The 24,056-nt window shown below is 36.2% G+C and overlaps 3 protein-coding genes across 3 annotated transcripts; 1 reads left to right on the plus strand and 2 right to left on the minus strand.

Moving 5' to 3' along the window:
• Positions 1-612: 612 nt before the first annotated feature.
• Positions 613-1,910, minus strand: LOC138908400 (uncharacterized). The gene is made up of 3 exons (XM_070199066.1): positions 1,745-1,910; positions 683-1,560; positions 613-618 (listed from the first exon to the last, which is right to left on the minus strand). The coding sequence occupies exons 1-3, from the start codon at positions 1,908-1,910 to the stop codon at positions 613-615; spliced, it is 1,050 nt and encodes a 349-aa protein (XP_070055167.1).
• Positions 1,911-16,556: 14,646 nt separating this feature from the next.
• LOC104116116 (F-box/kelch-repeat protein OR23) lies at positions 16,557-21,183 on the minus strand. Its single transcript, XM_009626910.4, has 2 exons — positions 19,975-21,183; positions 16,557-16,985 (listed from the first exon to the last, which is right to left on the minus strand). Exons 1-2 carry the CDS (start codon positions 20,949-20,951, stop codon positions 16,694-16,696), a joined length of 1,269 nt encoding a protein of 422 aa, XP_009625205.1. The 5' UTR covers positions 20,952-21,183; the 3' UTR covers positions 16,557-16,693.
• Positions 21,184-22,795: 1,612 nt separating this feature from the next.
• On the plus strand, positions 22,796-23,299 carry LOC104116118 (transcriptional regulator SUPERMAN-like). Its single transcript, XM_009626912.3, has one exon. The coding sequence runs from the start codon at positions 22,796-22,798 to the stop codon at positions 23,297-23,299; it is 504 nt and encodes a 167-aa protein (XP_009625207.1).
• The last annotated feature ends 757 nt before the right edge of the window (positions 23,300-24,056 follow it).

Here is a 24,056-nt window from a genome sequence, read left to right on the forward strand (position 1 = left end):
CACCTTGCCCAAGATTTCTTTGTCTAGATCATTTTCTTCTCTCATTCAACTTAGCCGGTTTTCCAAATGTAACATCAATATCTTTTACTTGTTGCAAAATATCAGATCCAAATAACTTTTTTGGTGGATTTCTTTCCTCCACATTTCCATCAAAGCGATGCCTCATCAGTCTAAATTTATGATTTCTTGCTAAAATTCTGCGATGACCAATAAAGCACCACTTTCTACTATGGCGAAACCGACAAGGTTCTGCATCAAAATTACAAGTGTGACATGCTAAACCAGTATGTGAGTTCCAACCAGATAAGATATCGAGTCCAGGAAAGCTATTAATTGTCCACGTAAGAGCATCTCGCAATTTAAACATCTCTTTCTTTGATGAATCAAAAGTTTCGACACCTTCACTCCACAACTCATTCAACTCCTTAATAAGGGATTGTAGGTAAACATCTATGTTATTTTCCGCCGTACGTGGACCACGAATGATCATTGAAAGAATAAAATTGGGTTGTTTCATACACAACCAAGGAGGAAGGTTGTATGGAACTAAAATGACTGGCCAAATTCTATAATTAGTACTCATCGTGCCAAAAGGATTGAAGCCATCACTAGCTAGGCCTAGCCGAACATTCCGAGGATCAAAAGCAAATTCAGGAAAAGTTGTATAAAACTTCTTCCATGCCTCACCATCTCTAGGATGCCTCATGATTCCATCTTTGTTACTATGCTCAGCATGCCATCTCATATAGTTTGCTATTTTAGAGCACATGAACAATCTCTGCAACCTTAGTTTTAATGGAAAGTAACGCAAAATCTTTGCAGGCTTCTTGGTTTTCTTCTTGGTTTTCTTCTTACCTGTAGCAGATACAAGATCTTCATTTCTCTTCTTGTTAGGCTTCCACCTAGAAGTGTGACAATACTTATATGTTTTTTCATTAGCATCATTCCCCCAAAACAACATGCAATCATTTGGACAAGCATCTATCATGATATAATCAAGACAAAGCTTACTGATGGTTTTCTTAGCCTCATAAAAAGAATTAGGAATCCGTGCAAATATAAATGCGTCCCTCAACAAATCTAGTATCGTCGACATTCCCTTGTCACTTAGCCCAGACAAACACTTTATGTGATACAATTTTAATAAAAATTCTAATTTTGAGTACTTGGACCCTTCATACAATTCTTGACTTCCATCTCTAATCAATTCAAAAAAGTCTTTGTCATTTGAAGCAGACTCATCATTTAACTTTTCTTCACCACCTGCTACTTGTGACGGACCTACATCAACCCCATCGTGCCTTAAGCCCCCAAATGCTTCATTGATCAATAATTCTACAGGATCTTCAGGAGGTAATATATCTTGTATAACCTCAATATTTATAGAATTAGGCAGTATATTTCTTTCACCATGAATACTCCAAGTGACATAATTTTGAGGGAATGGTTTGCATATCAAATGATCGAACGCTACATCTCTAGCCTGCCACTTTGTGAATCCATATTTAGGACAAGGACATTTTATTCTATCTTCTACAACAGCATTAGCAAATGCAAAATCTAAAAACTAATTTAAACCAAACAAATACTCAGTGGTGTTCCTTGGCTTTCTAATCCAAAATTTATCCATAGAAAAGTATTATCTTTCAAGTGCAGCTGATGAACCTTTCGGAATATAAAGAGAAAATATCAGTTCTCTATTATTAGAATACATAATATTAATTATGAAGCAATAAATACATACAATAAAAGCCATCTATAATCATAAACACTACCAAACATGAAAATCCCAAAATAAAGAATGAATTTGCATAGTCATAGTCATATCTCCCAACAATAATAAGTAGATTCAAAGACAAGTAAGTCAACAAACTATAGTCATCATGATAGAAAAGAAAGTCAAGAGACATGTAAGTTATTTTAGGACTAAAGACGTACACATTACTAAACAACTTGAAAGAACAAAAACTACTTAAAATGAATTGAAACGTACAAAATCTTCTACTATATGTGGAAGAAGTGAATAATAGTACTGAAATGTACAAAAATAAATTTCTTACCTCTAATATCGACAGAATCCTAAAACCTTCAATTATATTTTCCAATAAATAAGTCTTCCTGTCCTATTTGATCAAAACAACAAAAATTATACTCAAAACAGAAAAATATTTGACAAATTGAAAACTAAAACAAATCAGAATTAAATGTACAAAATTTGGGCAACAATGAGGAGAAAAATATGGAGGAATATGGGACTACAGTTGCTGGTAAAAATACAGCTGTAAAACAAAGTGTTGCTGGTCGCGAGAAGGTGCATCATGGTGATCAAATTGATGGTAGTGCAAAATATTTGTGTAGCCTGAACTCTTATGAGGTTTTGATGGATAATGATCTAATTGAGGGTATGGATATGCTGATTATGGAGATTGAGAGAGGATCACTCTAGCCTACCATTGTTAACCTCACGACAGTAGGAGCTAAAATACTGGAGAATTTGAATCCTCTCAATGCACTCACTAGTAAGGTGGAGGCTACTGCTGGAGTTGCTAAGCACCTTGCTGCATTAGTTGATCTAGTTGAAAAACCAACATTTGTTATAGCTACTGTTGTACAAGATGTAGGTGGGGAAATAAGAGCTGGACAGGTGCTATCTCCAGGAAAATCTGGTGCAATTACAACTGAAGCAACTTATGTGTTAAAAACACTGGACATGGAAGTGTTCAAATTGCTGAAAATTCTAGTAGCAATTCTGATGGGAACTGTGATGCATCAGTAGCTAGATTGAATGCCTATAAATTAGGCAACAACAAGGAGAAGAATATGGAGGAAGGATGGACCACAGTAGCGTACAAAAAGACTGCTGCAACACAAAATTCTGCTGGTCGCGACAAGGTGCAGCAGGGTGATCAATCTGCTGGTGCAAAGGTGTTAAGTACTCTAAACGCTTATGAGGTTTTGATGAATAATGATCCAGTTGGGGTTATGAATGCCAAGGATATGTAGATTATGGAGGTTGAGTCAATCAAACCTACCATTGTTAACCTCACGCCAATTAGAACCAAAATACTGGAAAATTTGAGTCCACTCAATACACTAAATAGAAACCTCATCCCTAATGCACCCAAAGCTGATTTATCATACGTGCATGCATAAAAGTGCATATAAATCCCAATTTCAAATCTTAACATTAAAATCTCATTAAAGTAAAAATAAATTAATTCATGAATCCCAAGACCAGAACGAAAAAAGAAAACAGTAAAAGGAAGAATAAGGGAAAATTAAAGAAAGAAGAGAGCATGGAAGAAGAAGGCAAGGAGGAAAAATTAAGAGTTCTAGAGTGAAAAGATTGGGAAAGGCGGAAGTTTCTAGAGTGAAAAGATTGGGAAAAAAATAGGGACCGTGAAATAAATTACCCACTATTATTTTAGGGTTGCGGAAGTTTTAGAACCCCGTAAATTGTATAATTTTGTGGGGGCTAATATATTGCCGCAAAATTATACAAATTGCGGAGGTTACTTATACCCTCCGCAAATAAACCTCCGCAATTTACCCATTTGTTTGTAGTGTCACTACTTTCAATCCAATAGTTAGTCTTGTTACTTACTGAGCTGGTTGTACTCACGATACACCCTGCACTTCGTGTGCAGATCCAGGTGCTTCTGGTCACGGAGGGTGTTGATTATCCGCACAGCCTGATCATTTGGGGATTTCAAGGTAGCTGCCCGGCGTTCGCAGACCTTGACTCCGCCCTATCTTTCAGCTTTATGTATTTAGTTTTAATTTTTCATATACAATATTTTCAGACTTGTGTTGCATAGTCGCTCATGTACTCAGTGACACCTGGTTTTAAGAACTTTCGTATTGAGTTTTGACTTCTTATACAGTTTATGAGAACTTTAATTATTCAAACGTGTGTTATTCCATTATTTACTTAAAAGTGTTGGAAATATTTTGAGGTGTCGACTTGCCTAGTACCACGTTAGGCACCATCACGACAGGCTAAGATTTGGACCGTGACAGCATCAATGGATCAACTAGGGGTGCAAATGAAGTTTCACCACTATTAGTGCTTAGGGGGGAAGAGATCCGAACCTCGGCGAGTAATATAGGTATTAGGGTGGATGGAACAGTGATCAAGAACTCCCATTTAGGAAAGAGTGTGGCAAATCAAACGGTAACCAATCGAAAAGTGCGCAGGTACTTACTTTGGTATGATAAATACGACTGCTACTACTTTAAATTTGGTCACTCCAGGAGGCGATGTAGCCTCAGGCTCTCATAGATGCTTAAATCTAGTGAAATCAGGGGTTCATAATCCTAGCTCCGCTCGACCAAAGAGGGGACTATTTTGGTTGTAACAAAGCTTGTCGATACCACCATAATGCAAAATTTGGACAAAACAGATGAGGAAGCACCTTTGGGGGCTCAGAGGGGTATAACCACATATCGTCCAGCTGGAATAAAGGAATGAAAGACCTTTTTGTGGGGAATAGAATGGCGGCAAAGGGCATGAATTTGAGCTTTGTTGCCCCAATTGTGAAGGATAGGGAGAAAATCATTGCATTAAGCAAGGAGGAAATTAAAAGAGAAAATGCTAAATAGAGGGAAGTGTTGATATTGTATGTGGTTAGTGATACCCCAACCATTAGAGCTCTTGATAGGTTTATTTCAGCGCATTGGAACTTTGCCTCAGAGCCAAAAGTGTTCTATCACAATGATGGATACTTTGTAGTGAGGTTCAATTGCATGGAAGACAGGGATGGCGTACTCTACTCGGGTCCATACACCATCAACAGTAAGCCAATAATTATAAAACCTTGGACAACTGAGTTTGATTTTTAGGCTGAAGTCCTGCAAACTGTTCCAATATTGGCTAAACTTCCCAACCTTCCCCCTAAGATATTGGGGAATGGACTCACTAAGCAGAACCGGTAGTGAGCCAGGGGTTCCTGTATATACAGATGAATGTACAACAAAAGTGGAACGAATTTCGTATGCTAGGATCTTGGTTGAAATTGATGTCACCAGAGAACTACCAACTATGGTCAATGTGTTAGACCCAAATGGGAGGGTATTTGAACAAGAAGTGGAGTATGAATGGGTACCAGCATACTATCCTTAGTATTTGCAGGTTGGCCATACTTGTAAAACAATGCAAAAACCTCATCTAGCAACAGTTCCAAAGATAAGGAATACAAACCAAAAGCAAGATTGGATAAAAAAAAAAGATTGAGAAGGCTGCTGATACGCACGTGGAAGCTACAAAAGGTGATCAGCTGGTGCAAGTAGGGAAGTTAACCTAGGCCATAAAGGATTCCAATCCAGTAGGGAAACAAACAACAGACCAATGGCAACTTGCAAGGCAAACATCTACTATGAAAGGAGTCCAGAATATAACTGAACATGTGGTGAATGTGTCAAATGGATTTAGTCCTCTTGGTGAGCCTAGTTCTCAGCACCTGGTGCGTAATAGTTATGATGAGGCGACCAGAGGTCAGAGTAGTTGTAGTGAGGATCCTGGGGTTTCAACCTCTCCTTTTATCCCAATATGAATCTGGTAACTTGGAATGTGAGAGTCTTGAACACGACCTATAATAAAAAGGAGTTCAGGTCGTTTATGAATAATAACAATATAGCAATCATAGCCGTTCTTGAGTATAGGGTGAAAGAACAAAATGCTACTAAAATAATTGACAAGATTGCTAGAGGTTGGGGCAGGTACTATAACTACAACTTTAGAAATAAAGGTAGAATTTGGATCCTATGGTATCCTAATTATTTTAACTATAGTATGGTGAGCATGTCTAACCAATACATACATGGGGTGGTGACCATTTAGAGGTTGAATTTGATGTTCAATTTCACTGCCATATATGGTTTGCATACCATTGAGGACAGGAGGAAGCTGTGGGATGACTTGATATCACTGAACCATCTACAACAGGTGCCCCTGGTTAGTCATGGGTGATTTCAACACCATCCTACATGTAGATGATAGACAATGTGGAGCACCATTTCAAGATGGGGAGATCAAATATTTTAATGATTACCTGATGGATATTTGTATGACTGAAATGAGATACATTGGTAGGTGATTTACATGGACAAATAGCCATGTATTCAGTAAAATAGATAGGGCCAATGGTAACTGGATTATCAGGTTCCCTCAAAAAGAGGTTATTGTCATGAATCCAAATCTTTCTGATCATTCTCCTTTATGTGTAAAACTGGACGAGGAGATCTCTCAGGGGCCAAGAACCTTTAGATTTCTAAACTTCATAACCGAGCATCATGATTTCCTGAAAGTTGTTGATGATGCATGGCAAATACCTATAAGATGAGGTTGGATGAATAGTGCGTGGATGAGGCTGAAAGGGATGAAAGAGGGGTTGAAACAGATCAATACTAAGGAATTTAGAGGGGTAGATATGAGGATCAAGACCTTGAGGTAGCAACTAACATATGTCCAAGTACAAATGAGGAACCATGACCACAACCCGGTATTCTTTTATCAGGAAAAAGATATAAAAACATAATTAGAGAAGTGGGATACCATAGAGGAGAGCATCTTTAGGCATAAGTCAAGGGTTCAGTGGTTAAAACTGGGGGACGCAAATGATGCTTTCTTCTTTGCAAACATGAAGGATAGGGTGACCCAAAATAAGATCATGAATTTGATTAATGCAGATGGTACTTTACTGCAGACTCAAGAAGCCATTTCTGAGGAGATTACTAAATTTTATTGGGTTCAACAATGCCTCACTTGCTAGATATCAATCCAAGTGTTATGAAGCAAGGCGGAATCCTGGATAGACATCATCAACTATACTTTATAGCACCAGTCACAAGTGATGAGGTGGTTCAAGATCTGAAGGGTATCAATGACCTAAAGGCACCAGGGTGTGATGGCTACAATGCTTTATTTTTTAAAAGAGCTTGGCCAGTTATTGGGGAGGATATTACTAAAGCTGTCTTGGAGTTCCTTTTCATCAAGTTGCATTCATGAACCTGTAAATTGAACCACTATTACTCTTATACCTAAAGTAAAGAACCCTTCAAGAGTATCAGAGTTCAGACTTATTTCATGTTGCACTATACTCTACAAGTTGATCTCGAACATTCTAATACACAGACTACAACAAATCATAGATATGTTAGGTTATTTTAGCCACTCTACATTTGTGCCGGGAAGAGTGATTACTGACAATATTATCATGAGTCATGAACTGGTCAAAAGGTACGGAAGGAAAGGAATCTCTCCTAGATGTATGTTAAAGATTGAAATGAGAAAAACATACGACTTTGTGGAATGGCCTTTTCTGGAGCAAATTCTTACTAGCTTGAACTTTTCGGTTATCTGTGAGATGGATAATGGTATGTGTTAGTATTGTATCCTACTCAATTATCATCAATGATGTACCTATTTCCCCATTCTAAGCCAAGAAAGGACTCAAGCAAGGGGACCCTCTCTCCCCATTTCTATTTATTTTGGTGATGGAATATTTGAATAGGCAATTGAAGACTCTAAGAAGACAGCGTGATTTTAATTTCCATCCGAAATGTGAGAAGCTGAATATAGCCCATATTGGTTTTGCAGATGATTTGTTATTTTTCTACAAAGGAGACCATATATCTATTAAAATGATGTTTGACTGTTTTCAAGAGTTTTCCATAACTTTTGGTTTATCTGTGAATGCTGAGAAAAGCTCCATTTAATTTTTGAGGAGTATGCAGAGAAGATCAAACTGCCATTTTGCAAATCTTGGGGTTCTTAAAAGGGGAGTTGCCTTTCAGGTATTTAGGGATCCCACTTAGTACCAAAAAGACTAATGTGATGCAATTTAAATCTTTGTTGGACGGGATGCTGAGCAAAATCACATTCTGGACTGCAAAATTCTTATCTTATGCCGGATGAGTGCAGCTGATAAAATCTTTATTATTCCTTATATAAATTTTCTTGTAGAAACTTTTTGTCTTACCAAAGAAAGTCGTACAATTGACTGAATCATTGTGTAGAAGGTTCCTATGGATTGGTGGGGCTGACATATCAAAGAAAGCACTAACTGCTTGGGAACGACTATGCTATCCAAAATCTGCTGGGGGCCAGGACTGCTTGATATATATATGCTTGGAATAAAGCTAGCATATGCAAACATTTATGGAATCTGTGTGGAAAAAAGGACAAGCTTTGGATTCGATGGGTCCATGCCTACTATATCAATCAGGGTCGGATATGAGATGCAAAGGTTGATAAAGCTTCATGGGAGGTGAAAAATATTTTGCATGCAAAAGAAACACTTGAACAAGCTAGATATACAGAAAAGAATGTAACACAAATGACAACTTTCTCCACAAAAGAAGTGTATTGCAAGATTAGGGGGGACTTCCAAAAAGTCAACTGAAAGAGACTAATTTGTAACAATCCTGGATCATCAAGGTGGGTTTTTATTCTTTATATTGTTGTCTACAGAAGACTACTTACCAAAGATAGGGTCGCAAAGTGGAGGCCTGTTAATGACTTGAAATTTTCTCTATGCAATAATGAGGATGAATCTATTGATCACTTATTTTTTCAATGCCATTACTCTGCTATCATCTGTGGAGGGTAAGTTACGAGAATCGAGGCTGAGATGGTTTAGGCATGTGAAGAGGAGAGACATAAATACTCCGGTGAGGAGGTGTGAGAGGTTGTCCATGGCGAGTCTGAGAAAGGGAAGGGGTAGGCCTAAGAAGTATTGGGGAGAGGTAATTAGGCAGGACATGTCATTGCTTCAGCTTACCGAGGATATGACTCACGATAAGAAGGTATGAAAGTCGAGGATTAGGGTTGTAGGTTAACAGATAGTAGTGCGTTCCTCCTAGGCCGACCAGTAGCACTAGGACTATTTTTGTAATTTGCTATTTATTGTTCTTTATTATGTATGTTGTGACATTCATGCCCGTTACCATGTTACATTGTTGCTAATATTCATTGCTACTTGGTTGCTTTATCTTCATTGTTCCTTGAGCCGAGGGTCTATCGGAATAGCCTCTCTATCTCTATGAGGTATGGGTAAGGTCTGCATACACACTAGCCCAGACCTCATTTATGGGATCAAACTTGGTTTGTTGTTGTTGTTGTTGTTATTGTTGTATTACTCTGCTACCATCTGGGAGAAGCTTTTGATGTGGCAAAGGATTGCTAGAAAATCCATGGGGTGGCAAGAGGAGCTTGATTGGGCTGTGAAGTATGGGCAGGGGAAATCTACTAATGCAATCTTATATAGAGTGACGCTGGCTTGTTGTCTATATTGTGTATGGCATGAGTGGAATATAATATTGACCAGAACAAGTGTAGACCTGTTGAGATGCCGATAAGACAAGTCATCCAAGAAGTTTGTTGTAGAGGCGTGGATACCTAGATTGAGTAGACGGTTAGTTAGTCTTAGTTTTTACCCTTAGTGTGTGAAAATAGTTTGTTTAGCGGATAGAAGATATAGTGATATTTGCTGGCTGGGGGTTATATGTCCAAGTCTACAGTTTTGATATTTATTTTGAGTTGTACATATTACACTTGGTAAATAAAATGTTTAGTTACCAAAAAATATCAATGACATCATCATTGCCACTTCCTTCTAGTTGTGTCCTTGTTTTTTACCACGTGCTAGAGCATTACCCTAAACAACTTGCCTACTTAATTGCTAAACTTCAAAGAAGTCACTCGTCACCGTTTTAATGAATTTATTCACTAATTAACTTTAAAATGGAAAATATTATTATTGTTTCCAACAAGCTACATGGAAGACGATAGCATGAATGGTTGGTTAAGAGAAGATGAAATTAGAATCGGCCGGGACAAGTGGAGAGCCAGTCAAGAGGATCAGTATCGATAGGTAAATCAGCAGAGAGAACGCTTTCAGATTAGGTGAAAATACAATTACTTTTTAAATTGCAGTGGGGATTTTTTTGAGGAAAAATGTTGCTACACCGCTAGAAAAGGAATTCAAATCCATTATCACTAGTAGAGTTGGGATTTTTATGGCGACGATAGAACTTTAGAGGTGATAGGGGGAAATAGGGGGCATCGACGGTCATTTCATGGTTTAACGACAGAGGTGGTCATAAATTTCTCCCACTGGGGTATTTCTGTCCTTCTCTCCATTTTCATAGTCAAATTCGCACCTCAAAATACTTATCATTTGCATTGAACATACAGTACAATCAATACTTATAGACTTATAACATGCTCAAATATTCCTCAAAATAAGAATAGCTCAATAACAAAAGTATACGTCCGGCGAGGGACTAATCAGGATCTAAAAAAGTTTATAATGAATAAAGGATACTATAAAACACAAAAGAAAAATCGGTTCGAGTACGTCAGGAAATAGAGACAAAATTCCAAAAGGAAAAATAAAACAATAAAAGAAGTCAAAACTTGGCAATATCAACTTTGCTGCATCAACTGAGACATTTTAGGTAGCCATATCAATATCAACTGAGACATTATGTTGCCTGTGAATAAAATTAACCAAATTGAGAAGAAGGAGGAATTGGAGGTGAATGAGCAACGCTCTTCCGCCAACCGGGAAAATTCTTCTCCTCGACAGTCCTATGGGTGAAAGCTCTGGCTTCAGTGCCAGGGGGGGACTAGGTGTGCGAATGGGATTACAATGTTTGTAAACGCAATTCAATAATATGGTATAAAACCGCTTTAAACTATAAGGTAATATTTTTACATATTGTAGTAGATAAAGTTACAAATTCCTCTTTCTCGGGAGAGTTACATGTAGATAGTGACAAAATTTATCCATTATAAAACTTGATACTTCAAAATATTTTAAGCCAATCAGTGATGGAGCTAAACGAGTAAAAGTGAGTACAAAATGAACAACTATTGTCTGGTGAATTTATCTCTAAGTTTTTACCAGTGTTACCTCAACTTTAGTTCTAAGAGAAAAATACATCGTTTTATTAAAAATCCTACAAAATTTAATCGCTAAGACACAAATCTTTCGGTTCTCACGACCTTGATGTATGTAGTATACTGAAAATGCTGACTAGTATTATTTAGATCCGTGGGATGTTCGAAGTATCTGAAAGTTCAACAATGCAACAACCAAGGGTTAATGCATGTGTTTTACGCGACAACGACAATTGTTTAGAAAAATAGCAGGATTGTTGGACCCAAAAAAATACCAGGATTTGGATATATTCAATTCCGCAGCAGAGAATTGAATTAAGGCTATGACTACAAGAAGAAGTAAGCAGGTGATCAATTATGCAGCGTTTAACACAATTGGGGGGCCGTGCTTGCTCAAACTTGGGGCTGTGACAAGACGCGGATTCAAAATTTTAATTTGATGGGTTTGAATTTTAGGTTCTTATAATTGAACCCATTTATACCTTTCAAATCATGGGTTAAAAATCTAATACTCCCTCCATTCCACTTTATGTTGCAACAAAGAAAGATAATTTTCTAATTTTGGTAATATTTAACTGTTAATTTCTCATTATACATTTAATTAGATAATTTATAATCACATAAATATACCATAAGTTTCAAAATTCTTTCTTTCTTAAACTTCGTATTTCTTCAAACTTTGCCACGTAAAGTGAATTGGAGGGAGTATTTGTTAAAATTCTATTAGTTTATCATATATCTATCTATATTTTGCGAAACCACTTGGGTTCGGATGAACATAGTGTTGTACATCCGCCACTGGCCCTGACCGACACTCGATAACATAATTCCCATCAGGTAAATCCATATTTCACGATATCTAGCAACAACTTATAGCACATCTAACACCAATAGAGTTATAACAAGCACCAAATGTTCTTCAACACATGATCCATAGCTCAATAACATAAATATAAGTCCTGACAAGTAGGGGTGTACATAAGGCGGGTTGGTTCAGGTTTTTCAATTACCAAACCAAACCAATTATCTCGGATTTTTAGATCTATAAACCAAACCAAACCAACAAAAGCCGGATTTTTCAATCTCGGTTTTTTTCGGGTTTTTCGGGTGTTTTTCCGACAAAATCTTCATAGCATAAAATTTATAATTTGTGCTCTAATATTTCTTAGGTCCTAGTAGGATAAAACTATATAAGATGTTACCCAATAAAATAATACAAAATAATGTGAGATGAGTCATGATTATACTAAAATACTCAACAAATCGCATAAAAAATAAATACTGCTAATTAATAATCCATAATAAAATTAAACATAATCTAAAAGTATTAAATCATGTTAAAATAAGTATGACTAATAACAACTAAGTATTAATTACATGACTAAATAATATTAAAAGTAAGTTATGCATTTTCACTATCTAAAGTAATGAAAAACTAAGAAAATAAATATTCAATACTATTGTCATTCCTAGTGTTACAAAATAATACTACATCAGGATAAAACGACAAACTACAAAACAATGAAACAATGAAAGAAGGAAGATCTGTTGTACAAGAGTCCCGTACGTTTGATAAGTTAGAATTAACCGGTTATAATATAAGCACACATTTTAATGCGCTTATATATGTAGGTAACCATGTACTACAGCAACTGAAACACTATTCTGCTTGTCAAGAACCATGAGGAGGAGGAATTGGAGGAGGATGAGCAACGCTCTTTCGCCGACCGGCAAAATTCTTCTCTTCGACAGTCCTTTGGCTGAAAGCTCTACCTTCAGTGCCAGGGTTGGGAGTAGGAGTTTGAACAGGATTGTAAAAACATGGTAACAAAAGATGTTTGTTTATTCCTGTCCATCTAACTCTTTCTTCTTCCTTTAGAATCCTAGCTGTGGCTTCATGTGGTATGCTGCTCATTAGAAGAACTATAATTATGGTTGCAATAATAACATTGCTATGTTGAGATCTCATGCTTAATTATGATTATACAAAATTACTACTTTTGATGATTGAATGCTTAAAATGGGGTTATTTATATGCGTGAAACATTGAAGCTAGGAGGAGGTTTATATGGACCTTTCAAGTCCTTGGAAGAACACTTTTTCCTTATTATTGACTGTTGACTAGAAGAGTTTAATAAAAATAAATTGGAAATTGAATAAGTCATAACCTATCAAGGAGAGAAATGAATTTTAGCACTGATCATCCCAAATGACATGCATTACGTAATAAATTTCAGGTTTTAGAATATTTGGATACCAGAGAGGTGAAACCCGCGCATGCATTTTAACATTATCTCTTGTTTCGAACGTACAATTTATAATTTAATATGATTCATCATGAATTTTCTTATTGTCGCTGGGGTTCCCTCACTTATCTAGGGGTATTAAATGAGCGATATGGTTTAAATCTGGGTGAAAAACAAGCACAAATTGGGTCACAGCGGATTCAAAATTTGCAAAAGTTTCATAGGCCCATTTAACTTATGCTGACTTTCTTATAAAAAAAAAAAAAATTAACTGGCAATTAGCGTAGGCAAACTTCAGACAAAACTGCTACATGTTTAACCTCAACTTAAGTTCTTAGAGGATAATGGCTTCGCTTTATTAAAATTCATATGAAAAATCTTGCTAAGACATTAACAAATCTTTCAGTTCTCACTACCTTGATGTAATGTATTGGAATTGCCGACTAGTATTATTTCGATCCTAGGGATGTTTGAACTTGTTGCGAGTTCGACAGTACAAAATTTTAAGTAGTATTTACGCATGTGTTTTTACGCAACAAAGACTAGACAATAAGAAAAATAGCAGGATTTGAATTCTCAATTATACAATTCCGCAGCCAAGAATTAAGACCATGACTGGAAGAGGAAGTCCGCAGGCGGTGGAGGTTTAAAAACTTCATTCCCAAAATTCATACAATATTGGCATCTCTCACTTTCAATAACGCAGCCATTAACACAAAGATTTTGAAGTTTTCAAAATTGTACTAAGTTCCCATTCATTCAGTCATCACCTCTACTCCACTTAAACAATATACGTAAATGTAATTTAACATTTATAGAGAATATATTTTAATACTAATTAGTTTTTACCTATTGTCACAAATGAATATAACATATGTTAACTATCCAATAATCCTCAATGCTTCTGCTTGATATGTGCCATCTGTCCATAGATAATTTAAAGACTCGCCAGTAACAAATGTCCAATGAAAACAGTGCCTTAAGTTCCCTGGCTTAATGGAAAGGTGCTCTCAGATTTTAGTTCGTCAATGCGTGTATGTTCATGCTTAGAAATCGTATAGCCAGAGTCTTCGGTTTAAGTGCAAAATACTAATTATGTATGATCTATAGTGAGTCTTTAATTTAACCAAAGATTGTAACTGACAGGCCTTAAACATCAATAGGATGCAACAATAATATATTCTTCGTGATAGCTAGCTTTACCGCGAAAAAAATGATTTGCCCCGACTCTCCGTTATTATTTTTTTTCTATTTTCCCATTTTGCATCCTATCATGACAATCCTAACAAATTCTGGTTTCCAAAATCATATCTTTTCGTAATCGTTGAAAAATAAAAGAAAAAGATTAGAGAAAATTAACCAAAATCAGACAGTCAATACAGTGAAGCTAACGGCGAGGCATAAAATAAAGTCTTACCAGCAGCCTCGTTGCAATAAAATTATTTACTTCAATTATAAAAGTAACCACTTTTTCTAACTTACCACTCTTTCTGAAACTGGAGGTTCAAGTATCTGAACCCAAAACTCAAAAGAGCATCATCCAAATAGGTTGCATAGATGGAGGACAGTGAAAAATGTGAAACATCTAGGTATCAAAACGTACCGCCTTAATTAGTGGTTCAAGCACAATATCCAACCAGAATATCTTTTTGGCCGATAACCTCATTTGTAATAAAAACTTTAAAATATGACCTCATTTTTAGAAAGAGATTAAGTTACTTTGTCAAGGTCAACAATTGTTCCTAAATGACATTAGGACATAATGTATTATCGTCAAGTAAATAGACTGACAAGCTAAACACTTATCCACCCAAAAACAAAAAAGGAAAAAGAAAATTAACAAGCAAAGTATAACTTGCTAACACAGTCATCATGTTTCGTCAAGTAACACAGGCACAATCTAGGTGCTCATCAATGCTATCAACAAGCAAGCAGATGGACCATGGCAACTTACTGACATACTGGAGAAGATCACAAACCTGAAACAAAGAGGTAACTATACTTTCTCACTGTTATAGACAGGTCAACCGCACAGCTGACTTGTTGGCTAACTGGAGCCTTCACATGAAATCCTCTACCTTCTTCAACGAAGCTAATTCTTTGTCAAGGAAAGTGAGAGCTACTTTGAAGATTAAAAGAGACCAACTAATCAATTTCAGGATTAGGACAATAAGGAACATTTTCAATGTGTAGTTTCTATTATTTTTTGCTTTTTTTCTTTTTTGTTTTTGGATACAAACTTTATAGGATGGAGTTTATCCTCAAACTTGTACCATAGGGCACAAACTTTGTTCTCTTCTGTAGGATGCCCTTTACTTCTTTTCCAGGGATTTTTAATTCCCCGTGTACTTTTTTGCTATTAATATACAGGTTTGAGGCCATGCCTAACCTCCCACCATAATGGTGGCATTAATTTTATTTTTTTTTTAAAAAAAAGAAGGCACAATCTAGGTGGTACAGACTTGAACTCAAAAACGCTCATATATTGCGGCACATTTGTGATGAGGAAAGAAACGGGATGAAAGGACAAGTGCAAATGGCTAAATTCTTATGACAGCAGGATCAACCAGTGACCATGGTTGCATCATACTATTTACTCATATAATCTTTTACTCTCTACAAGCATTTTTGTTTGTTCTAGTGCACCAAAATGTTACTATGTCTTAACCGCAGGCATAAAGCAAAATTCATATATTACAAGCATTTTATTTTTGTTCAACTCTATTTTTCTTGGGTTGATCCTAAATCTGAATTGAACTCTTGTTAGACAGAGAAGCTATGCTGTTGTGATAACAAGAACTTCTACTAGAGGTGGTAACTTATCTATAAACAACAACCCAGGCAACAATGAGGAGGAAAGGACCCCCCCCCTCCTTGTGGGGTGATGGAGGTTGGGGGATGGACAAGAAAAAAGAAATTGAACCCAAAGAGCAATAAAAGTCCACAACTGGGAGGTGAGCTAATTTCATATTCAGGGACCGCAGATTCTATGGCAAAAGAGTTTGCCAAAGAGGATTCAAAGGAAACTTCAGTTGTTAAAGCAGCAGAAGGCAACCAGATAGACAAAAAGGAAAAAAAGACAGAAATTGAGAAGGCATCATAATGGAATAATTCTGATGCTGAACAGAAGATAAATCAAAAAAAATCATGAAGAAACTTAATTACGAATCAAATCCCAAAATACGAAGAAGATAAACTATAAGAAAATTAATGATGGGTTAATACAGAAAGACAGATACTAGTTTAAACATAGCATTGCCAACTGTTGATTTTTCACTCTTCACAGACAACCCAGTTATGGTTATATATATGTGAGAGAGAGAGAGAGAGAGAGAGAGAGAGAGGGGTGGGGGAGAGAAAAAAATGAACTGTCCCGTAGAAGCAATTAATAAAAGGAAAGAGACAGATAAGAAGAATTGAGTTTATTACAGTTGCATTTACAATACTAATTCTGACAATAAGAACATGTCAATGAAAGCTATACAATGCCATTCACAACAGGTAGGAGAATCTACTGACCAAACACCAATGGAACAATGTAAATCTACAGACAAATGGTGCACATAACTGCAGTTTTGAAATCCAAAGGGTGATGAAAGGGTGGATTTGTAGTGACACACCTCCATGACTTCTTCCTAGGATGATATATTTGTATCAAAAGAGTTGCTGACCTTTTCTGCTGCCTCAATCTTTGGCACTCCTTTGATTTGATCCCACTTAAATGGGTCATCACGTGCAGCTCCTCATCCAATGCGACAAAGCCAACTGATGCTTCATCAGATGTTTTTCTTGGCACACTTGTTTCTTTTACCCAACTGTTGGAAGCCATTTCATACCTACAGATGCAGCAAAGGATGAGAAAAATGTAACATAAGAACACAAAACCTTCATGTGGACACTGATAAAATGACAAGATTTCCAAGTCTTTAACTAAGAGAGTATAGGATGTAGCCACAGGCAATCAGACCTACAGAGTCTGTTCTAGCTAATTTAGGATTGAATATAAATTGGATGAATCAGATGCATATGCATAACTTACCAAGAAATGTAAGAGTTATCCTTCAAAGGAAAAATCCTGAATCTCAACATCAAATAACCTAAACTTTCAAGTTCAATCATGAGGTTTAACAGAAAAGACATGGATACACTTCCAGTTTAGAGTCTTTCTAAAAGATGTATGCTCTGAAGAGTTCATGATATTGGTGAACTAATACATTCACAAAATAAATAAAATTTAAAAGATAAGAACATTTGTAATACACCCAGAAAAATATACTTAAAACTTAGACGAGCTATTTTTTCCAGTTTGCTATACCCGTCCTACATTACTGGATCTGTTGCTATCTTCCATTAAGGAGACTCCAATGATACACCCAAGAAATATTGATTTGAGACACCTCAGAACAAACAAGCTACAGTCAGATAAATCACTTACTCATAGCATACTGCTTAAAAAAAACAAAAAAACAAATGTAGACACATTCCTACATAAATATTAAGACTCATGCATGAAACATTAAAGTCTTTAATTTCATGTATAAAATGTGATGTTGTTTACCTATCTAACAGTCAGTTCAACATTTTGTTGCACCACTATGCCCACTACTCATATACAGATCAAAGTTAAGTAAATTTTCAGATTACATTCAATGAAACAGGACACAGTGCGTATTCTTGTATTTCAGGTAGCTAAACACAGAGACAAGCACATATATACTTGATAACTGGGTTTCAGGTAGATATACGAAAAATATTTGTTCCTTGTAAAAGAAGTAAACTGAACCTACTTTGCTAAAGAAATAAATGACATATAATTTCAGCCAATCCTGTTTTTGCTCATACCCTAGAAAAAATCTACAGGGACAAGGTCCTATCCTAGGCTTAGAGCTGAGCTAGACCCCTACCCCTAACTTATTTCGGAATGATATAGAGAGCTACGAATCAGGCTTTCAGAGTGGTGGCAAGCAGGGCAAGAAGATGAAGTCCAATCTGACCCTAAGCAGATTGTTTACATCTTTCTCAGGTTTGACATGACATTAGAGCTCTCGTACTTACTGATGAGTTCAAGCCTTAGAAGCATGTGAAGGAATACGTATTAAGAAATGATTTATCTGTTGCCATCAAAAAACAAAATTCAAAACCGCCAATTTAGTCAGCTAACCAACGGTCTGACAATGAGTCATAAACCAAATCCACTTACCCCTGCACTTAGTCTCATTGACTAATATGGTGTTCAAAATAGGAACCAAACAGATTGTTGCAATCACAAAAAAGAAAAGGATAAAAGACTCCATTAAATGCTGATTAGAAGCTGAAATGAGATGAGCTCATTTTCTAGAGGCTACCACTCTTATATGTGCAGTTTATATCTAGCTTTATATCATTGGACTGATTAGAGGCTGAAACATAACCCTTGGCTTAGCAAAATTGTTTTCCTTATATTGGAAAAGCAAAAATTAAATACTACAAAGTAACTGGAACTACATCCAGGTATTTATACTTGCCACTTTATTCCAATGCATTTAGTAGTTATAATTACACACCTGACTTAATACAGTTGAAAAGTTTAAATTTTTCTTTTTTTGTTTTAAATGAAACTAATCAAAGATGTGACCAAATAAAATTGTACCAAAGACTTTTCAGATGATGTCCACAAAAACGTGAGGGAAAAAGGAGAGATTGAGAAATTTTCCTATTTCTTGGGGGTCTAAAGAGGAAATGCAAAGGGAACTGCTGATGCAAATTGAAAGAAGATTGGGAGGATGTAGCAAACAAAATCAAAGGAGAACTGACAGAGAAAAAGGAGGGAAATAAATAACAGACTGTGAGATTCAAAGGTTTGAGTAAGAGTCACAACACCAATGGCAATAAAGGGAAAAGATCATTCTAGGAGTAAGGTAATATGGATGTGGTTTGATCTACCGCATAGGGAATTCTCAGGTGTCATTTGGGTTAAACATTTGAGACAGAAAAAAAGCTTTCTTTCTTCGCTTTTGGTCGACAAACAATTTTACAAAAAGAAAATGAGAATAATTCGGCAGAACTCTTTCAAATTTTTTAACAAAACGTGATTCAAATCCCAGAAGAGGCAAGAAAGCAAAAGGTTTACCCATCTGTCTGAATCTTGGGGGATTGGGGGACAGAGTTAGCCGATATCTGTGACAGGAAGTAGCAGGTAAATGGTTTAGCCGAGATGCGCGCAAACTAGCTTGAACACCACCGTTATCAAAAGAAACTAAACCAAACACCACTCTACCGACTTACTCTAATAAAATTATTTCAACTAATCAGGAAAAGGAAACTTACTCACGTCATATAGCAGAACATCAAACAAACATATCAAATTGTCACCTAGTGCTTATTCTCTTGCCCTACTTGGTGACCCACCCCTTTCCTGCCGTGACTCTATTAATCAAGTCAAAGGACAAAAGATAATGCTGAGATCGGATATTACACCGTGATCAACTTTAGATGCACAACGCAATACGCATCAAGCTTCTCATACTGAAGTTGTGACAAACTACCATAGATGCGTGGTTCCTTAAGTTACTGAGTTCAGTCAATCAACTAAACCACAATCTCAAACTATTTGGGGTCAGTCATATAAATCTCATATGTCCAATTCCATTATTTTCGGGCCAATTAGCCAAATCATTCCAATACTGGTAAATAATTTGTCTTTTAAGGTTTAATCAAAGATACACTGAAACTAACAATTCTTACCACTCAGGCTTATCTTCTATTGCTTACTTCCTAAGTTGATGACAGTAAAATGAAAAATTTAACTAGAAGAAATACATAAAAAGATTTTCCAAAATACCTTACCTGAAAATATCACTTTGGTCAAGCATGAATACTGCAGGGGTGTCCGACGCACCATCCTCAACCACCACAATCTTTCCAAGCCTCCACCTTTCCCCTTCTTCCCACATATCCCCAAGCTCCCTCCACTTCCCACCACCACCATTTTTCATCTCCATCACTACAACATCCCTATAATACTGATCCACAGGAAACACACCCGAGACTGTCCTCGACTCGCCATACCCACCCATCACCCAAAACTCCTTCTCCTCTTCCCCCTCCCCATTCCCAACAAAGAACCCAACACACCCAGCTCTAAACCTAGGCAATCCATCCAATGGGACCCACTCATCTTTCCCAATATCATACATCTCCACTGAACTGATCCTACTACCCGCTGCCGCAAACATCGTGTGCCGGGACCCACCACCCGCCACTAGAATCTTATCCGAATTGGGCGTGGCAGCACATGCGAAGCTCCCCCTAGGGTTGATCATAGAGGATAAATTCTCCCACGTGAAACTCACAAAATCAAACCGAAAAGCCGACGAGGACGGACACGGGCAATCAAGAGGGAACGAGCGGGTATCGAAAAGGGACCCACCTAAGACATACAAATAAGAACCAACAGAGATTGAGGTGAAATTACAAAGGCCATATACATGGGGATTACAGGGCATAGGTGGGAGTGGGGACCACGCGAGATTTACAGGGTCAAAGAGGTAAGGGGAAGCGATTAAAGGATCCTGTGGAAATATACAGAGGAGTGGGGAGAGAGTAGTGGGTGGGAGGTGCTTTTGCCGCAGAGAAATGATAGTTTTCGAAGAGAAAAACAGTTTCCATGATTTGCAGATGGATTTGAGACGTGAATGATGAGAGTAAGGAACGAATACTAGTATTAGCGCTGCTAAATCGTTTGGTAAACCAGGGATTATGGTTAGGTTTAGGGTTTGTACTTGCGATTGTTCATTTGAAACTGTTGAAGATGGAGGAGCCATGGCTTATGAACAATTAATGGTTGAAGAATGAAAATCCCTACTTTATGTACAAAGAGAATTGGACATACAAACGGAGACAGGAGCAGAATCCTGGCCTCTTCACACACTTTACTGCTATCTCATTTATGGCGGTTGTGGCAATTGAGGCACAATTTGGAGCGAAAGTGCTAGTCGCTGACTCACTACGCGAGGGGGCGACTTGTGGAGTTGGCTTCTACATCAAGAACTTTTGACTTGGGGGATAACATAACAAAAAATATACACATACAACAAAAAAACTTTTGACTTTGAGAAAAAGAACAATAAACTATTAGAATTTAGATATAACACATTTAATACAAATATGGGTCAATTAGTTTTTTGGCCTTTTACAAACTTAATTTTAGTTTTATAACTCTATTTTTTTTTTTTTACACATGAGAGATTTACTTTTTATACGTAGGAGATCTTTCTTTTACACGTAAAAGATTCAAAAAAGATTTTTTCTTAAATTCAATATTGTAAAAGGCATTGTAGGCCTAAAACCTCAATATTTATTGCGATACAACAAAATCTCAGAAAGTGATTATGGTTGACAATATGAATTTTACACGCTGTATATCTTTTAAGTTCTTTTTAGAGTTATTTTCTACTCTTAATTTATACCTCCTCATATATACTCATTTAAGATGTGATGAAAATTTTTGTCCACTTAACACTACACTTGCATAGTATGTCTCAAAGAACAATTGATTTGAAGGATAAAATTTAATTTCAGTACAAATGCTTACAAAATGTTTGGTTAGTTTCTAGTAACAAAAATCTATATTAATATATTAATCTCTTCAAGGGTGGATTTATAGCCCAATATATGGGCCACGTGTATATATATACACATTTTTTAGAATTGATCTAATATTATTTGTTGGTCTCATGATCCATAAAGGCTAAATAATGTACTTGGTTGAATGTTAACTTAGTATTAGTAATAGTAGTCTTACTTACACAAGACTAAAAGGATTATTTAATACAAACTAGAACAGAAAATAAGAATGCATCAGCGATCTGAATAAGAATATCTAAAGATAATAATGCTCTTATGGTGAGCAATCCCTACATAACAATATACTTATTATTCACATTAATTATAATATATAATCCATGCACTATTATTATTAGACGCTTAACAATGTTCATTGCATAAACAATCTTCTGCATTTGAAGCATGCATATATGTAATTAAACGGTAAAACAACGACCTCTTCTGTTGTATGATATTGCTGACTTCTTTCCCTTTACTTTGTGAACCAAAACAACTACGCACAAAAAAAGTGCATATTGTTATTAATGTGAGAGTAGGAATCAAGATTAACTAATTGGCAGAAAAAATAGATATGCACCCGGTCAAATTTACATAATCACAAATTTTGAACTTTTATTTCATCTGATGTAATAAGGAAAGGTTCAACCATGATGAAATTTTTTGGTCATGAGAACAATATCTGTGTAAATTATTATGTGGGGCTACCTTTTCATATATCAGGTTTTTCCATAACAGATATCTAAGCATAATGTGATCTACAAAAATGACCTATATATGGCAAGAAAAGGACCTGCACTTGAAATCATGAGCCCTTAATTAATTCCTTGGCTAAGCAATCTCTTTTAGTGGAAAGAGACATTGCTATAAAAATTAGCACGTCTAAAAAAACTCATATATAGTTGCACAGGCTAGAAATATTTATAAGTATGTCTTAACTTCATCAATAGAATAAATAAAGCAACCTCTGCTGCTACACTTAGCTCTCAACTTTTTCTTTCTCAAACATCTCTCTAGATCTCTTTCAAAAAGAAGCAGCTAATTCATGGAGAAAATGAAGTTCAAAGAAAACACACACATAGAAGTATGGGATTCTGCCTCAATATGGCCAGAAAGAGACTATAAGTGTAGCTTTTGCAAGAGAGAATTCAGGTCTGCACAAGCACTAGGGGGTCATATGAATGTTCATAGAAGGGATAGGGCAAAACTCAGACTCTTACACTACTCTCCTTCACCTTCATGTGATAATGTTAATTCATCTCAAAAAAAACCTAACCATAATCCTACGATTTCATCATCATCCTCTTCGTCGTCCCCTAGGTTTAATTTCACTGGGAGCTATCTAAAGGGAGATGTAGCTAAGAGTACTCTAAGTAAGAAAGTTTCTCTTGGAGTGAAGCAGCCAGCAGATTTTGCCAAGAGAAACAATGAAAATAGGGTTTGGAAAAAGAGAGAGTTTGTTACATTGGACTTTAACATGGGGTTGATCCAAACAAAGGAGGATTTAGATATGGATTTGGATTTGGAACTTCGCCTTGGTTACTCTTAGTCCTAGATTTATCTAATTATCAAGTTCTTGTATCTTCTTATTTTTTCTTTTCTCTAAATTTCCATTAGATTATCTTAGCTTAGTATTTTCTTCTCTTTAGCTTCTTGATGGATGTTTTCCTGGGATTTTCTATCCAGTTCGATCGATATATATGTTAATCTTGGATTTGAAACGGCCACGGGCCGATATATTAGGATGGCAATGTCATTTATCTTTCCTTTAATTTGAACAATTTTACTTTTGCAAAATTATTTGCAACGATGGTATTAGTTCCATCCATTCTACACTTGATTTTTACGAAAATAGACGTTGGCTTTGGAGGATCACTTTGAAGTAAAAACTTACACCAAAATACATGTCCTGCGCACACACATATTCCCTCCGTTTCAATTTAGATGAGGTAGTTTGACTTGACACGGAGTTTAAGAAGAAAAAGAAGATTTTTGAAACTTGTGGTCTTAAAAGCTTAAGGGATAAAAGTTTTGTGGGATCATGACATTTTTGTTGTTATAAAAGCTTCTCATTAAGGGTAAAACGAGTAAAATAAAGAGTTTAAAGTTGAATTATTTCCAAATTTAGAAATGTGTCATTTATTTTGAAACAAACTAAAATGGAAAGTACCTCATCTAATTTAAAACGGATGGAGTAGTTAATTGATATGTATTTACAATTTAATTACTTACTACTAAAGTTAAATTATTTGATTTGACGTTTGCGCGTAAGATTTACCTCACCTTAAATCCTATGCACCACTGAC

This window comes from Nicotiana tomentosiformis, chromosome 1, assembly GCF_000390325.3.
Source record: "Nicotiana tomentosiformis chromosome 1, ASM39032v3, whole genome shotgun sequence".
In the NCBI taxonomy this organism is placed as follows: Eukaryota; Viridiplantae; Streptophyta; class Magnoliopsida; order Solanales; family Solanaceae; genus Nicotiana; species Nicotiana tomentosiformis.

Coding starts and splice junctions, on each gene's coding strand:
- LOC138908400 (XM_070199066.1), bottom strand. CDS start 1,910: ATGTCTCTTGACTTTCTTTTCTATCATGATGACTATAGTTTGTTGACT. Junction 1,561..1,744: donor GATTATAGATGGCTTTTATT/GTATGTATTTAT, acceptor ATTAGTTTTTAG/ATTTTGCATTTGCTAATGCT.
- LOC104116116 (XM_009626910.4), bottom strand. CDS start 20,951: ATGGCTCCTCCATCTTCAACAGTTTCAAATGAACAATCGCAAGTACAA. Junction 16,986..19,974: donor GACCAAAGTGATATTTTCAG/GTAAGGTATTTT, acceptor CTGCATCTGTAG/GTATGAAATGGCTTCCAACA.
- LOC104116118 (XM_009626912.3), top strand. CDS start 22,796: ATGGAGAAAATGAAGTTCAAAGAAAACACACACATAGAAGTATGGGAT.